Source organism: Pogoniulus pusillus, chromosome 3, assembly GCF_015220805.1.
Source record: "Pogoniulus pusillus isolate bPogPus1 chromosome 3, bPogPus1.pri, whole genome shotgun sequence".
Lineage (NCBI taxonomy): Eukaryota > Metazoa > Chordata > Aves > Piciformes > Lybiidae > Pogoniulus > Pogoniulus pusillus.
In genome coordinates this window covers 41,710,237-41,722,984 of record NC_087266.1, presented here as the reverse complement: position 1 = coordinate 41,722,984, position 12,748 = coordinate 41,710,237, and the positions used below count along the sequence as shown (strand labels likewise).

Here is a 12,748-nt window from a genome sequence, read left to right as displayed (position 1 = left end):
TTTGTCAAGCCAGTTTTCAATCCACCTTACAAACCAGTTGTCTATATCACATCTCCTGAGTTTTTTCCTGAGACCACAAGTTATGATCCACTGAAAACAGTCATTCTGGACTCCTTGGGCTTAATTAAAAAGTAGCTAATATAGTAATATTTTGTAGATTGTTTAACAAACAAAGCTAACATATGATCAAGTCCTACTGATTACAGTGAAACAGGTCAGAAGTTTGTGAATAAACTCAAGACTCAATCAAAATTTGGAGAAACATTTTACCATGAAACAACTGATTAATGTGGTATTACTTTGCTGCTACAACTTTGAATTTTATCTGTAAATATCTTAAACTATTCCAGCTATAAGGCAAAGAAAAACAGAATGAATGAAGAAAGTTCTCTGACTCAGTAACAAAACCACATAGCAATATTTAAAATGGTCTGTAAACTTTTGTTTCTATTACAGCCCCATAAGCCATTGAAAAATCCTTGCATGACTGTTCTTAAGGATTATAAAAGAACTCTATTTAAAAGCAAAGAAAGTTTAAATAAATAAAAACCTGACTAAATATATAAGAGCCTCATAATGTCATCAAGAAGTAGAGTGTCAGGACATAACAGCCTGGTAATTATTGAAAAGCAGGTTTCAGCATTCCATTAATGTATGAAGCTGAAAAATCATGATAGTATTTTGAAAGCAGAGATTAATTACATAAAGTATGCTAAAAAGAGCATGCAATTCATGAATATGGTTCATTACCATGGTTACAAGCTTTCAGCACAGGCCGTTGTGTGGTTGGACTGAGATTTTGTGGCGTGTCTGCAAAAGCAAGGGAACAATGGAAATAAAACATCTTCAGAAGTGACTGGAGTAACATTATGAAGTAGAATTATTTAGAAGTTAGATGTTTCTAGGAGTGAAGTGACAGTTCTGTCCACCTTTGCATTCTGCTGTGTCAGTCCTGTGTGGACAAGTTTCAAGTGAGATTTAAAATGTGAAAAAAAACCCAACCTCTAAGTAACCTGCACTGTGTCTCAAAACAATTTGACCTGGTTAAGTTCCATGTGAACATACAGAAAAACTTTTTCACTATGAGGGTGACAAAACAATGGAAGGTGCTGGCCAGAGTGGTTGTGGAGTCTCCTCTGGAGACATTCAAAACCCACCTGGATGTGTTTCTGTGTGACCTAGTCTAGGTGATCCTACCCTGACAAGGGGGTTGGACTGAATGATCTTTCAAGGTCACTTCCAATCCCCAATGTTTCATGATTGCAGTGCAATAATTTGATTCACCTATGGGGCAAAATGACTTTTACTTCAACCATTCAACCATAAACCCCAAAAAGCTGAAGTAGATGTGGCCATACTGAAGAGTCTTGTCATAATAGTCAGGTATGCTATGTTTCATAAATTAATCTCCAAAGTGCCACTGACATCAGCAAAACAGCTTGAAGATCCCTGAAAGTTGTCATTGCAAGAAAGAAATAAACCTGATAGCACTGAAGTTCTAGTGCACTGGACCCATAACACTTTTAGCTTTCTCTGGAAAATAAAATGTGAATAGAATATTCACCTTTAGACCTTGGTATCCTTTTCCTTCGGTCTCGAAAAGCTGCACCTGATTGCAAGGCCTCCAACAAGCTATCCATCACTCCAGTCTCCTCACCCTCTGTAAAGGGAAAGCAAAAGAGCCTTCTAGGTTACCACAGTAATATCAAAACATGACAATAAAAGATAATTAAAACCATTACTTTCTAATTCAGGCCAGGGTTTTAACGTTCAGAGATTGTTTCTTTTGCAACTAGTCTCAAAAGATTTGCTCTGCTGTACATTGAACTTGACCAAGTTTTATACCATTCATTTCACATTCCTCTTTCTCTATACTGAGAGTCAAGCGTAGTTTTAAGGGAAATGCCATTTCATTCATACTTTCAGCACCCCTCTGCATGTGTAAATATTAAGTCTCATATCAGCTTTCAAAAGTTGTCCCTTAAATCATTTGCTGTATTAGACAAGAAATCATTTTGGTTATTGTTATTAAAAAAAACTGAAATTGTTTTTTAGCAAGAAGCTGAGTGGATAATATTGGAGTGGATAGGATACAGAGTGATATCCATAGGCAGCTTGAATCAAAAGGCACTTTCCTTTCTATTTAATAACCTCTGGCCAGTTTTACATAATTGATGTCAGTTCAGGAAAATTCTACTCATTGTATTACATGTATATCTTTAACACACCTCAAGGGAATTATCAACATTACTGTAGGATTATAATTAAATGCATGCATTAAATGCCCTACTTTTATTTCCTCAAACACACCAGAAAATGTTAGATTTCTGAACCTTGATAACCCCTTTGCTTATGCCTGGGAGAACAGAGAACACAATTCCAGGATTTACTACGTATGATGAAAAATCACCACAAAGGAATAAAGAATTACATGATAGAAACTTCATTATGCCTCACTGGGCAAAACTCTCTAGGCCAACACACAACTTGGACACAGTCAGACACATCACAGGATTCTGCAGTCATTCCTGGCAGTGAATATTCAAATGAGGATCTAAACTGGGCACATCATTAATTCAGGGAATTGTGAAGATGCTGGACTGCATGTAAGGAAGTAAGGCAACCTTCTAGACATGACTATGGGAGACAAAAATATATTGGGAAATGTTTCTACCCAGTAATATTTCTACTTGTTTCCCTCCTTTAAGTAAATTCTGTCTTCAATGAGCATTAAAAAAATCTAGCATCTTCCTAAGTGTGCTAGTTTGAGACTAGCTAGAATGTTTTGGTGAGAAGAATTAGGTTACAGGCTGTGAGAAGAAAACAATGGTGATGTCTACTTCACTCACAGGCTTGCTGAGATGTATAAGAACAAGAATGTAAATATAGACAACACAGTCACTCTCTGGGCTTTGTGGGCTGCATTTCTCTCTCTAACCTAATCTGCCACCTTTGTGACTAATCCACCTGCTTCCTAACTCCCCTGGCCAGCCCTCCAACCTTCCTTGGGCACAAGGCAACATCTGGGGTAAGGTAGAGAGGGGTGGGAGAAGGTGGAAGGGTGGTTGAGAGCCCCTCCTGGGGACTTAGGTTTCTGGGAGGGCTGTTGTGCTTCTGTATTACCTTTTAACGTGTATATTTCTGTATATAACTGTATGTACTGTAAATATCTACTTGTATATTGTGCTAAGCTGTAAATATAAAAAATATAAAGCTTCATTCAATTTCCAGAGCCCCTGAGTCTAGTCTGGGTGATTTTACAAAGTGGGATGGTGGGGGCAGGTAACACCCAAACCATCACACTAAGGTAAGTCGTTTCAAGGGTAACAAACCCAATTCCAAAACAAAAAGCTCAAAGTTGCAGAGAGGAAGATCTGACAAAGTACTGTGAAACCAGCCTGGGTCAAATACCACGTTCTAGAAACATTTTACTTTCACTCTTTTACTGCTAAGTCAAGAGTTGAATCTAATTTAGTTTCTGAGAACCCTAAGGTTAGATACAATTTGCAAGCAGAAAGAGAAAATTAAAACAAAAAGAGGCACAAAAACAGGAGAATTGAGATTATGGAAATCATTTTAAAAATATATAATAATGTCACAAAATTTGGAGCCTTCCTGTCCACAAATTAAACACAAAACTCCATGCATAGCTTAAAGTCACAGAGTGGTAACCTCCTCATAGAATAATAAGACTTGATATACTAAAATACTATATAGAAATACAAATATAAACATAGATAAAGCTCACAAGAGCTGTTCCATAACAGTGACTCAAATTTAAAACACATTTTCATAAACATTTCTATCATTGTCTCCATTCCATTATTATTATTCATTGTTTAATGAAGGGCCAAAAGAGTTAATTTAAAAATCTGGTTGTGTGCAATTGCCTTTAGTTACCACTTCTGTTCCATTCGCTTACTTTACCCCCTGCTCTTTAATTGGCTGATGTAGTTCAAAGGACCACTCTCCATGACATCTGAAAAGTCATGGTAGTCAGGTGAACTCCTCAGTGAATGGAAGAAGGGAAATATTGTGCCCCTTTCTAAAAATGGAAGAAAAGAGAGCCCTGGAAATTACTGACCTGCCAGCCTCACAGAATAAAAAATGGAGTATATAGGAACTCAAATTTAAAAAATCCTCTAGTAATTTCCCAGTCTACATGGATTCAATGCATGCACTGAATTAAGTTAGCCACTGCAAACAAAAATACTCATAGTTATGTACTTAAACCATGCAAAAAGTCTGTCCATTTTTCAAACTCCTGTGTCTTCAGTTATGCTCCAAATCATTTTGTTTTTATTTTGATGCCCAAGTGTACAGGGTTAACACTCCAGAGGGGAGTGACCGTGCACCTGACCCTAGGTGGACTTGACCCCTCCCCAGGGGTGGGTCTGAACACTACCAGGTGATGGTTAGCCCACTCCCCCTTCCTGTCTAAAGAGCCATAAAAGCAGGGGACCTTGTTTCTCTCTCTCTCTCTGCTCCCTGCCTCCCTGCTTACCAGCATCACCATCCTGTTCCTGGTTCTCTTTGTTTTACCATGTGGCCATCACCCACGAGGCAGACAATGCCATCACCATCAAAATCAGGTTGTATTTACACATTTTGCATTGGTTTTCCCTTCCCTATACCTTTGTAACCTCCCTAGCTCAGATACCTTTTTAAGTTATTGTTAAACTTTTCTTTTTAACTTCCAAATCGAGTGAGATTCATTTATTTGGGTGTGCTTACCTTTTCCTCTCTCTCTACATCTAATTCATTTCTTTTGGGAAGGAAGGGGGAATTGGGAAGGGCACTCTATAAATTGTTATTTGGTTCTATTAAATTTATTTGAGTCTCTGGGAATTTAAATTAGAACCCAGACAAAATACACCAAGTCAACAATTGACTGTGACACTTTCTGTGAGCTTACACAGCTATCTATTAATACTCATATCTCCTACAGAAAGTTTTAGACATGAGAGTGCATCATGTAGTATTGTAGAAATCTCCTAAATTGCCCTGGGAGAACTGCATTCAACATTGCTACAGTGATAGTGTAAGAGTCACAAATATTGTTCAATATTAACACTTCTCACGGGACCTTTAAATCAGCTTTCACAAGCTGCTGCAGACTGCTGTCACCACTCCCAACTGGCTTCCTAATTAGTCAAGTGTATCAATCCTTTGACATCCTAGAACTAGTAATTTCAGTTGGCTTAGAGAAATCTATAAGGATTACAATAATTCCTTTGAGAAATACACCCTTCTATGATCTAAATTATGTCTTTTCCTTGAATTGCAGAATAGGAGATTAAACTTTAAAATATTATATCCAATTAAAGCTCATGCAACTCTCTCTTAAACAGCATTTAAAGCAGGAGTAAACTTGCCAAAATGCCTGATAAGTTTTGTTGTTGACGTTTCAACACCAAGTCAAATATAAACTATCTCATTTCATAATTACACCTTTAAAATTGTTAAGAATACTACAGACCTTTCTCCTTTAGTGCTCTGAGCAGCATAAGCTTCATAGTACAACTTTGTCTGAAGGTGATACCAACAGATATTGCAGTTAATAATGAGTTCTGCATTCTGTGTACTTATTAAGGTGCAAATTATTCATAACATAATTCTAAGAGCTGTATCCACTGCCAGGATACCATCACAAATATCATTAGGAATATGGTGTCAAAATAAGAGTGACGAAACAAGATTACTTGGGATGAAAAAATGTTTTATTTTCACAGTTCCTTTGCATATGTCCAATATGAAGGAGGACTGCAGAAGTTCAGTGGAGTGTGTATATAATAATGTGTATTTCCTCTCAAGGAATCAAAGCTTTATTCAGCTACTGCAACTCCAAAAACACAAACACTTCTTCATCGTGGCTTCTGTTGATCTCACAGGCTTCCCAGAGAGGCTATGGAGTCTCCTTCTCTGGAGACTTTCAAGATCCGTCTGGATGTGTACTTGTGCGACCTGCACTATATTCTATGGTCCTGCTCTGGTAGGGTGGTTGGACTTGATCTATGGAAGTTCCTTCCAACCCCTAGCATCCTATGATCCTGTGATCTTACCTACTCACTTAAGAGATTTATCTACAAGAACTTTGTAATTTGGCACTGTGATCCATTTGTGGCACTGCAATGACAAGCAGCTCTTTCCAAATAATGGAAAGGATCAGCTCCTAACAAGCTCACTTCTGAATTTTAAGCCTCAGCTGCACAATCTGGACAAATTAAAAACAGACTTTAATATTTCATTAAGTGTAACAGAAGGAAAAGGGTGCAAAAACTCAAGAGCTACTCACAAAGTTATCTGAAATTGCAAAGATTTTAATTTTCTTTGTATTATCTTTGGAGTTCAAGAAAAGCCTGGCTGAGGCACTTAGTGCCATGGTCTAGTTGCCTGGCTAGGGCTGGGTGCTAGGTTGGAGTGGATGATCTTGGAGGTCTCTTCCAACCTGGTTGATTCTATGGTTCTATGAGTAACATCATGGCAGTAGTCAAGCTTTCATATAATTTAAAACCAAACTTGGAGTGCTCAAGTTGTTCTATTTGTTTTTCTTCTCTGAAGAATTAAGTCCTGATCTCACAATTCAATAGGCACCAAAAAGAATAATTTTATTCTAGCTTGACTAGAATGCAAAATGCAAACTACAGTTCAAGTCAGATATAATACACCCAGGTTTTGATCAAGTGAAATTTAATCCCTTTGCAGCCTTCTTCCAGGTTTAGCTACATCATGTCTTGTGCCTCGAGGTACAAAAAATTTTGAAGTAAGTGAATTCAAGGCTTGGAACAATGATTACAGAGACTTTTCCACACTATTTGCACATGGTAAAGAAGGAGAGTAAGATACATAGTTTAGATTTGTTAATGCAGTAGCTTTACTATCAAAATGTCATAAAAAGCCTCATATGCTTGTTTGCATAATTGATTTTGTCCAGTATAACCTACAAAGCAATGCTCAGCTGACTGAAGGTCTCTACCTGAGTAGAAATTGAAAGACCATTCTTTGAACAACATCACAAGATTAAGGCTTTAGCGTTGAGTGACTTAAGCACAGGGAGCAGAACAGTAGATGGCACAAATGGAGATAATTTAAGCCATCAGTGCACAAGTGAGAGCCAGTGTTTTGGAAGCTGTCCCACCTTTTCAGTCCCAGAGTCTCAGGCAATCAGATTCTCTGAAGTATTCATAGACATGTAACAACTTCTAGACCTCTCAGCTTTTCATATGAAAAGGTCAGGAGACCTTTTGGAGGCTCTTGTATTGTCGACACAAAATACAAAGCAATCTTAACGTCCAGAGAAGGGAAGCTTTCAAACTGTTTAACAATGTGACTGCCTAAACTTAGGCTCTTCAGTGAAATTCAGATGCTGTGTCACACAGAAATTGTGGGGGGATGTTAGGGCTATCTTTGCCCAGAATATGCACAGCATATACTAACTTCAGTTTGAACTTGCTTTAACACTTGGTACTTTTTTCTAGTTAAAAGCTGTAGCACTAATCAGGTAATCTTTATTTATACATGAGTTTCTATGATGATGTACAGACAAGAACCCTGACTCAGAACACAGGGGGTTAATTTGACCTTGAAATTCTGGAAATGCATTTCTTTAGATTACAGCAAGGAAAAGAAAATTGGCAATGCACAGATGTAAAGCAGAATTAGTGTGCCTTGGATGGACTGACTGAAAGGTCAGATCCTTACAGACTTTTAAAGTGTTAAGTCCAACTCTACCAGAAATATCACTATTTACTCGTCCTTCCTCATGAGTAGCTCCAGATGAATGACACAGACTAGCCCATCCCAAAACCAGAACACATGCATATACCTCACAGGAATCACACAAACAGCCTCACAGTAAATCAGAAGAGTTACATTTTTTACTGACAGAAAACACAAAGCAGTAAGCCTTTGCTAGCGCTTCACAGGCCAAAGTGTACTATAAAAGGCTAAGATTTCCTCTAATGACTGATGCACCTATTCCATAAATCATCTAGCTGAGGAGAGTGGGTTTCATGCCATCTTGTTTTCTTTTCCCAAAATTGTTCCATCATTATGTTGTCATAAAGTGCTTTTATGGTACAGAAATAGATAGATTTTGACTCTGAGCACGTGAATGGAAGTACGTCCCAAAGAGCTCAAGTGCCAAGGGTCTCAAAACAAGTGAAATGCAAGCTAAGTATCCACCCTTCACAATCCCCGGAAGACACCTGTGCCTTTCAAATCACTTGAAGAAATTAACATTGGTAACTACATGAGTTTAACTTCCATAAGATAACTAATAGCATAACAAAACAAAAGGTAAACTGGTTTTAGAATTGGTTTAGTACCAGAGATATAGAAGTACTTTGGTGATGTATAGCATCTATTTCTACATCTCAGCTGGATCAGTTTCTCATTTAGGTAACGGGATTGATAATAAAATAATCTTCATTTTGAGCTTTGTAGTAAAAACATATAAATTTCTGATATTTGAGTCTACAAAATCCTGTTTGTAATGTGAAGGGAAAAAAAAAAAAAAGCAAGCTCACTTTCCATAAAGATTAACCACCATCATTTATATATCATTAATATCCATTCCAGATCCAGTAAAGTTTGCTAAAGTAAGCTTTTCTGAGGCAGATCTCAAAAAAAACATTTTCCCAATTTGATTTATAGAATAATCATCAGAATGCTAAGCCTTTGAAATGTATACCCCAGGACCTGCTATCAGGGCCAGTATTTTGTAACCTGGACAGTGGGACAGAACACATTATGACCACATTTGCATATGGTGCAAAATTCAGAGGAATTGTTGACACACAAGATGGTTGTGCTGTCCTTAAGGACCTTGACAAGTTGCAGAAATAGGCTGATGGGAATCTTGATGAAATGCAGTTTAGAACCTGCATGAGGTGCAGGGTAATCCCACACACCAGCAGAGATGCAGGCCAACCAGCTGCAAAGTATCTTAGAAGAAAAACAGTAACTGTGAATTCCAGTGGACAACATACTGACCATGTGCCTTTGTGGCAGAGACAACCAAGGCAAAGCATTGTCAGTAGGCCAAGAGAGGTCATCCTTCCTCTCTACTCAGCAATGGTGAGATATGCCTGCAGTGCGGGGTCCAGGTTTGGGATCCCAGGAATGAAGAAGACATAAACATATGCAAGTAAAGTCGGTTATGGGCCAGGAAAATGAGCAAATAGAATAGACCAAACTTGCACACTGTTATCCATTAGGTAGGGCAACTACTAGTGAGAACCAGCAGCTTCACATGAAGAAGTCAATCAATAGTGCCATGGTCTAGTTGACTGGGTAGGGCTGGGGGATAGGTTGGACTGGATGATCTTGGAGGTCTCTTCCAACCTGCTTGATTCTATGATTCTAATAGCTTTACTGTTAATGGATGACTTCAGTTTTCTTTCAGTGTCACAGTTCTAACTCTGATGACACTGACAAGAATGCAATCAGTCTGTTCTTCAAGACTAATAAAAATAGCATTTTCATTAGTGCTGTTTTATAGAGAAGGGAAAAAATCATTATTGAGAAATCAGTTATAATTTCATTAAAAAGCAGTTGGAGCCATTCTAGTAGCACTCTTAACTGACCATAGCTTCTTACAAGAATATATGTAGCTGCACATAATCTATGGATGTGGGTGTACATTAACAATTTGTTTCTTGATCAGCAGGTCCTTCTGAAAGAGTTCATTGGGCACAAAGACATCACCATTTACATTCATATTTATAAGGAACTGTTAAATCAGAAAACACATAGAATGACCACTCATACTCACAACTGTGCTACAGAGGTGAGGGGTTGAAGTAAATTTAAAAGTTGTGGAGTAATAAAACTGATTGGATTACATAGAATCATAGAATCAAGCAGGTTGGAAGAGACCTCCAAGATCATCCAGTCCAACCGAGCACCCAGCCCTGTCCAGTCAACTAGACCATGACTGACCTTAGGCAAAGCAAAGCTTCTGGACAGCTTTGGGTAAACAAGACACTTTTTGTTTGGGTGGCTGTAAATGCACAATAATAACTAGGAAGGTTAGATCAAAGGTCTATTTAGACCTGCATCCTTTTTGCATTCTTAGGCAGTATCAAAGAAGGACAAGACAAATATGCAATGACACAGAATATAAATAGAATGGTCTCTGTCTGTCCCCAGCAATTTGCGATGCAAAGACTTTGTATTTGCATTTAATAGCTTCCAACGGGTAGAAACTGTCAGAGAAATCCAGTCAATTCTGCCAGGAAGCTTCAGAGCAAGAATATTTTGGTATGCAGTAACAAGACTGTACCTCTGTACAACCACTGAGGTATTGCTGAGTGAAGATAAGTGTCACAGTGAACAGCATAGAAACAGAAGCAGCAGTAGAGTCAGTTTGAAGGAAGAGTCAGAGACATGACCTTCTTTTCTGCTAGCTTTCCAACAATGACGGAGGAGGTTCTTGGCTTTTTTACAACCTCAGACTAAGAGAGGTAAAAATAAAGCATACCCTCAAATGCCTTGGAGGGTATGCTTTGGTATTTATTCCTCCCCTCCTCTGCAACTTAAGAAAGGAAGCTTTTGATGACTCAGAAAAAAAAAACAGAAAAGCATAAAAGGATTTACACAAGCAGGAGTGAGAGCTTAAAGAAGGCTCTGATGTCTACCTCCTTATGGAAGAGATGTGAGGTAGTATTTGGAGTATCAAATTGAACTTCCTCCTAACTGCATAAATGTTGAAGCTCTTAACCCCAAAGATGGCCCCAGTGATGGTAATTTTTTCTTATGGCAATGTAATTTCAAGTTTGCAGCATTCTTTTCACATTTGTTTAGAAATTTTACTGCTACAACATAAATTGCAAAGCTTATGAGAATATTTATCTACAGACATTACTTTAAGAAGCCTTAATTTTCCCAGCAGTTCAGTTTGACTCTTTCTCTCTCTCTCAAATACAGCTATTTACTTTTTCAGAGGCTTTGTGTAAACCTCAGTTTCACAAATGCCTTTCAGCTACTATCTCCAAAGCTTCAAAGTAAAAATTTCAGAAAGAAAAATAATTGTTTCTTCTAAACCTCTTGTTCTTTTGGAGCTCCTACTTAGTAAAAACAAATAGCAGCTGCTGCATTCTGAGCCTATGGGTTGCCAACAAATTCACGCACTACACCTCCATGCTTCAGAAGATTTAGCACCTTTGAGATCTTGTTAGAATATGACTTATGACTATTGGTTGTGTTTTAATTAATAAACATTCAGATCAGTTCTACCTTGTTTGAACTAAAAATATCCCTGAACATCCTACAGTGTGAGACTTACTAAGGTTTTGCAGTATCTTAGCTTTTGCTGTGGTTTCTACAGATTTATCACACATTGTTTCTCAGGCCAGATTCTTTTTTTTAATTGAACATACTTTTATTTTATCTTTCTTTGTACCATTTTCAAGTATAAATGTGACAATTATTCTTGAGGGACCATCTGTTCTCAGCAATTTACTCAGATTTATACTTCACTGTCAAGACAATACAATTGCAGCTGAAAAACAACCTCCATACTTGGTGACACATCAGGTGACAAGTCTTTTCCAGTGGATTTGTGGTTAATGTCTGTTCCAACTAATTCCTCATATATAGGACTTTTTTTTTTCTTTTTAATGGGCATGAATAAAAAATAGATCTACTCTCCAAGATTGCTAAGGGCTTACTGTGAACTGAGGACAACATGAGTAAGTACTGAGCAGGCAACTCTCTATGGTCCCACAATTCTTTCTGCTTGTTGTTATTTTAATGTAAGTGGAAGAAGTTACACTCTTCGCAGTTATGGACCAGATTTATTTCTGATTAACCTCATAATGTAAGTGTGATCCTTAAAAATGAAATTAAATAATAAAAGGTGACCTCAGGAATCCACTTGGTGAAAAAGGATCCAATTTGAGGATAAGTGGAAGCAGTCACAGGACAACTGACAAGAGTGATAGCACCAGGGAGGAATCTAGATGAACACAGCACTTGAAATTCTGAAGGGAAAACCCAATAGAAATGAGAGCCTTTACACAAAACTGTTGTTGAATATTAATATTAAACCCTCAAGATTTTTTCATATATAGCATTTGCAGATCAGGTGGGGGTTGGTCTCTTCTTCCAGGCAACCAGCAATAGAACAAGGGGACACAGTCTCAAGCTGTGTCACAGAAGGTCTAGGTTGGATGTTAGGAGGAAGTTGTTCACAGAGAAAGTGATTTGCTATTGGAATGGGCTGCCCAGGGAGGTGGTGGAGTCACCATCCCTGGAGGTGTTCAAGAAAAGCCTGGCTGAGGCACTTAGTGGCATGGTCTGGTTGACTGGCTAGGGCTGGGTGCTAGGTTGGAGTGGATGATCTTGGAGGTCTCTTCCAACCTGGTTGATTCTATGATTCTATGACTGGATAGGGCTGGGTGCTAGGTGGGGACAGGATGATCTTGGAGGTCTCTTCCAACCTGATTGATCCTATGATTCTCTTCACAGTGAAATTAGGTGGACAAAACACACACTTTAATGCCCAAAATCTATCAACAAATCTACTTGTGTTTTTCAGAGAAATAGCCCAGAAAACGCTTTAAAACAGCAAATTATCAACATATGTTAGAAACTATTGATGCCATCACCATTACAATGGAACATGAGCAAGGTTTTATAACTTGCAATACTTCCAGTCCTTCACTCTCCTCACAGGAAAGGAATTATATTAAGAGGCATTGTTCCTTCTTTTTCAGTGAGAATAAATTAATAAAATGAAGGCCTT

General features: G+C 38.0%; 1 protein-coding gene across 6 annotated transcripts in view; it reads right to left on the bottom strand.

Annotated features, from left to right (window-relative positions):
* Window positions 1-12,748, bottom strand: part of DIAPH3 (diaphanous related formin 3) — a 264,878-nt gene that overhangs the window by 83,372 nt on the left and 168,758 nt on the right. For 4 of the 6 annotated variants that reach the window (XM_064174349.1, XM_064174358.1, XM_064174383.1 and 1 more), the window contains 2 exons: window positions 1,565-1,660; window positions 751-810 (listed from right to left, as the gene is read on the bottom strand). In XM_064174349.1, the coding sequence (XP_064030419.1) occupies window positions 751-810; window positions 1,565-1,660 (156 nt within the window). The remainder of the gene's footprint in view (window positions 1-750; window positions 811-1,564; window positions 1,661-12,748) is intronic. The other 2 variants (XM_064174365.1, XM_064174392.1) reach the window with 1 other exon arrangement.